Genomic DNA, 5489 nt, shown 5'->3' with positions numbered 1-5489 from the left:
ACTATTTTTCCCTTTTAGAGATTTGAAATTTGCTAGTATCCAATTCAATCCCCCCATCACTGCAAACAACTTGTCATCCACTCTCCATGAGGCTAATTTGTTTACTAATTTTTGAAGTGCAATCTGATACCATTTGCTAATCATGGTAATAATGCTGGCAATACGAGCTTCTTGCTCATCCCAAGGTCGACATTCCATTGATATTTGATAGTATGTTGAAAGACATAAATTTTTTATAAAGAAGATAGCCTAGATGATTTGGACGAATTGGAAATAATGTGGATAGACACGTATGATCTCAAGTTTAATTCCCCATCTGAGCATCAACGATTTAAATGGAGGGCCGTGACGGTTGGTGGTTGTTGTGCTAATCTCTCCTAAGGATTAGTCGAGGTATGCGTAAATTAGTCCGAACAACTTAGTTAAAAAAAAATAAAAATAATAAAAATAAAGTCTTAAGTGAAATGAATAGGCCGATTCAACAATCACAACTATATGTGATGGAAGCTAACCTAACATCTTATGATTGAATGAACACACATATATGAATTATCTATCCTAATGGCCAAAGAAGGTATATGGATGAAGTGTGAAGAGGGAGAGATTTGGCGTTGTGTTTGTGACAGGACTCATCAGAAAGAGAAATATTCTCTTTATTCTTTCTAAAAGATGGTACTGAATATGTAGAATGACACAAGACGACGACTACTATTCTTGGGCCCTCTAATAGCTGTCAACTCAATTCTTCCTCACAAAAACAAGGCTGCTTTGTTTGCTTTTGAGAGTTTCTGCACATACTTACTCCCCCACCACTCCCCTCAATAATATCTCCCTCTGCCTGCCACACTGTATGCGCATTACAATTTCCTCTGTTTGTACTCATTTTTTCGAGGAATAGTCTTTAGTTTTTTCATAAAACATAATTTGACCATAACCCCAAAGGAATATAATGTCAGTGCTGGTAACATGCCCAAGACATAATACAAACTCCCCATTTTTTAAAATGGGGTTCTGATCAGTTCCACTTATACCCAATAAACATTCTGCCAATCCACTCTTGTAATTTAATGTTTAACAATGGTTTTTGGTCATGTAACTACAGGTTTAATCATTCACTCATGAGTTGAGTACTTATGATAAATGATGGGTTGCTCTTGCATGGTATATATATATATATATATATATATATTTCTCCCAATGAAACTAGGTCAAGGACAAGGTAGTAATTTTGTACCCAACAGACATTTGAAAATGTCTGTTGCAGTTGAGAAAAGTAAGGGTGGGAAAAAGATGAGGAGGCCCCATGAAGCTCACAAGGCCTTCTCATAATTCATCAAGAGGTTCCCTTCCTGAATACAAAATGGTGGTGATGCCTTTTTTTTTCTTTTCCCATTCAGTGTGTGTGTGTGTGTGCTTTGCTCAACGGCCCACAACTTGAACAGATCATGATACTTATCCCTCGAAAGATGAAAAACAAGAATGATTGATCTCATACACCATAATTTTTAACAGCCTTCTCAGTGTTTTGTGGTTTCAGTTTTGCCAAAAAAAAAAAAAAAATCTTTGATGGTACTTTCCCACCACCCTTCTTGGTACTTGTTACAATAAACAATGGTTGATCTGAAATCAAGGAAATTCTTTCTCAATTTCATAAAAGAACAAAACATTATTGTACCAGTTCTTCTTGTTTGAATCACTGGATCACTAGATTTCAGGAGATGGGTAAGACACTGGATTGCATTATCTTAACAATCCTTTTTTTCTTTTTCTTTTTTAGATATGAAAAATGCATTAAATGGTACTGATATTGATATCTTAGTCTCTTCTTAGATTTGTAATCCTGCCCTTTTCTTTTCAACAATTATACTGTTTGCTCAATAAAGTTAATTTAATTTAGGTTGGTGATTAGTTTACTTCATATCTAATCAACCATATGGATCCTTAAATGCTTACATGCACATGTATTGGAATTATTGGAAAGCACCTTACTATCATAGCCACAGAAGTACTGCACAAAATAGAATCTTCTCAGGCCATTGAAATTTTCTGAAGTGTTATGCCAAGTGATGGTTCTACAATGGCAAAGAAGAAGAGCTGGTTCAGTCGGTTGAAAAGATTCTTTATTTCGGACACAGGTTCAAAATCTGACAAGGTGTGTACTTTCTTTAGAATCTCTTAATGCTTAATAGATTTTATAACTTAGTGCTATAAGCAATAACAGGAGAAGAGGAAAAGGACATGGATATTTGGAAGGCTAAAGATCAAAAGGTTGCCTTCCATCGCGGCGGCGCCATCAGCAGCATCACAAGTCAGAACACTAAGTGAAGCAGAGGAAGAGCATAGCAAGCAAGCTCTAAATGTAGCCATTGCCACAGCTGCTGCTGCGGAAGCAGCTGTGGCTGCTGCTGAGGCTGCAGCTGGGCTTGTAAGGCTTACTGGAACCTCTCAATCAATTCATCAATGTGAAAGAGAAAAAAGAGAAGACTCCCCAATTGAAATTAAAATTGATGCTCCTCAGTCTACTAATCAATATGAGAGGGAGATCCAGGAACTTGCTGCCATTAAAATTCAAACCGCATTTCGGGGTTGCCTTGTAAGTTCTCTTGAACCTTTTTTTTTTATGTTAAAGATGGAAATTCACTCTATTTTTCAAATATTTGATGAATGATTTGCTGATGTATTGTTTGAGAAGTTGTAAAAAAAAAAAAATGTAGAAACATTGATTTTATTCATCAAATCTTTTGAATCAGTTTCTTGAGTTGCTTATAGATTACACAATTCGGATCATTTATAAGAGAGAATTTTGCAGGCAAGGAAAGCTTTGAGGGCATTGAAGGGTATAGTGAAGCTTCAAGCTATTATTAGAGGTCGAAATGTGAGACGCCAAGCTATCACTACTCTCAAGTGCTTGCAGTCCATTGTAAATATCCAGTCACAGGTCTGTGCAAGGAGATATGGAATGACAGGTGCTTGGCATTGTGATCAAACTAAACAGTTGCAGACTTTGAAGGACAAGATAATCATGGTTGGTTTGCAAACAATCAGTTAGTTGTGATGCAAAGAACTCAAGTAAAAATATCATTATACACTGGTTCAAATCATCATTCCTTTTTTATCTTGTCCATATTACATGTCATTTTGAAATAGTATTCTTACATTTATGCCAGTGTAGCTTCAATAATTTTACCATAAATATGGATTTGCAGACCCTTGAAAGGTACTAGAGCAGTCACAGCTAGATGGTATTAGTTGCTGGCGTTCTTCAATCTTAGGACTAATTTCTCTATTTCTTTCAATTCGTTATACGTCTAATCGAGTTGGCGTTTTTTTTTTTTTTTTTTTAATTTCAGATGGACTCAAACAGTCGAAGAAGATGGGATGACAGCACTTTGACAAAGGAAGAGGCAGACGCGTTGTTCCAAAGCAAGAAGGAAGCTTTTATCAAGAGGGAACGGGCGAAGGAATACGCGTTCAGCCATAGGGTAAAAATTTAAGCTTTTAAGTCAAGTAGTTCACTTTTCGGCTTTTTCTTTACATATTGAATTATAATATCAAGCATGGAAATCTTCTGTAGAAATCAGCAGAGTCAGAACAGGACAAGGGTCATGGAAGATGGAGATTGTGGCTAGAGCAATGGGTAGAGACACAAGTAATGAAGAGTAAAGAGCTTGAAGATTTGGACACAGTGTGGACTTCAGATAGAAAGCCAAAAGAAGAAAACAGAGGAAAAGGGCTGAGACTGAAGAATCTCCAGAGACAATATCAGGTTGAAGGATTGGATTCACCATCGTTAGTTCCGCGAATGCATCGAAGGCAGTGTTCACTGGGAGAAGAAAACTCATTCTCTAGCTCTCCTGTAGTTCCAACTTACATGGCAGCAACAGAATCCGCCAAGGCAAAAGCAAGATCAATGAGCTCACCAAAGCTGAGGACTAGCAGTTTTGATACTTGTTCCGAAAGCTATTCACCATGTAAGAATAAATTGTCCCTAGTATCTCCAGTCAGAAGTGAAGTTTCAAGTTGTGGTAGGATAGGCATAGGCAGGCCTAGTGCTTATCAGCAGAGATCTCCAAGCTTGAAGGGTGTTCAAGGTCCTGTGAAATCATATTCAATCAAGGCAGCGAAGGACCTCAGCTTTAATTCAGAATGCTCAATACTGAACTGGGATAGACAAAGTACCTCCAGATGATTTGGATGGTTGAGTTTTGAGTGCCAGAAGTCAGAAGAAAATCTTTGATTAGTTAATTTAGTTGGCTTGAAGTCTAGAAGTTAGTCTGTAATTAGTAATAATTTGGATTGATTAAACAGATGCACAATGTCTTTTTCCCTCTTCAAATAGCAGTTCATTTCAATCTTCAAATTCTGCATAGTCATATAAATGAAACAACTTAATATTTTTTGTGACACCTTCATTACCAGCTAATGGATTCACGCCATTATGATAGATAATAGTGAAAATTATATAAGTATAACGATAATATATTTACAATTTTGTAAGTGTAACTCCATTTTATGTTGATCTTTTCCTAACTAATGAAGTCAAAACTGCACAAATAGCTCCACCATTAATGCCTTGATATATTGTTAATATCATTTTAATCTCCTACCAATTCCTGGAGCTAGAGCTGAAAACCTTCCGATGATGCTGAGTCCAAAACCTAATAATATATGTATAGGTTATTGTAAAACTGTAGCTTGGGTTGGGTGGAGTGGAGTGGAGTGGACTTAGCCATTCCCATCCATTCAGGGTGGGCTAGCCCTATAAATAATGTTTTATAATAGTGATCCANTATATTTACAATTTTGTAAGTGTAACTCCATTTTATGTTGACCTTTTCCTAACTACTACAGTCAAAACTACACAAATAGCTCCACCATTAATGCCTTGATATATTGTTAATATCATTTTAATCTCCTACCAATTCCTGGAGCTAGAGCTGAAGATCTTCCGATGAGGCTGAGTCCAAAACCTAATAATACATGTATAGGTTATAGTAAAACTGTAGCTTGGGTTGGGTGGAATGGAGTGGAGTGGACTTAGCCATTCCCATCCATTGAGGGTGGGCTAGCCCTATAAATAATGTTTTATAATAGTGATACCCAGCCCATCTAATGCCCACCTTACCTTGCAACAGAATAGATTCTTTTAACATTAATTTTCGAAAGGAAAATACTAAACTTATTGATTCTTATACCGACTCCCCATTCCGATCGACGTAAAGTGCGACATGGGAAGTTTTCAATCCCATGTCGCACTTCACGTCAATCGGGATGAGCAATCGGTATACAGAAATGGTAAGTGTAATCTTTCCTTTTTCAAAATGTCATTTTTATCTGGTAGTAAATCGCTATGTTGCTTATCTTTGTTTAAGTTCAAATTAACCACTAATATTCACCACCCAACACTTAACTTTAGATATAATATTTCTTAAATAAGTGAAATTAGTAAGCTATATATTCAAGTTAAACATCATTACACTATATTACAT

General features: G+C 36.4%; 1 protein-coding gene across 1 annotated transcript; it reads left to right on the top strand.

The window, feature by feature from the left end:
• The first annotated feature begins 1313 nt into the window (after window positions 1-1313).
• LOC116143586 (protein IQ-DOMAIN 14) lies at window positions 1314-4404 on the top strand. The gene is made up of 5 exons (XM_031429042.1): window positions 1314-2152; window positions 2222-2593; window positions 2810-3025; window positions 3351-3482; window positions 3575-4404. Exons 1-5 carry the CDS (start codon window positions 2057-2059, stop codon window positions 4187-4189), a joined length of 1431 nt encoding a protein of 476 aa, XP_031284902.1. The 5' UTR covers window positions 1314-2056; the 3' UTR covers window positions 4190-4404.
• Window positions 4405-5489: the final 1085 nt, after the last annotated feature.

Source organism: Pistacia vera, unplaced genomic scaffold (genome assembly GCF_008641045.1).
Source record: "Pistacia vera cultivar Batoury unplaced genomic scaffold, PisVer_v2 Contig430, whole genome shotgun sequence".
NCBI classification, from domain to species: Eukaryota; Viridiplantae; Streptophyta; class Magnoliopsida; order Sapindales; family Anacardiaceae; genus Pistacia; species Pistacia vera.
The sequence above is the reverse complement of the archived record's forward strand: the minus strand, read 5'-3'. Positions and strand labels throughout refer to the sequence as shown.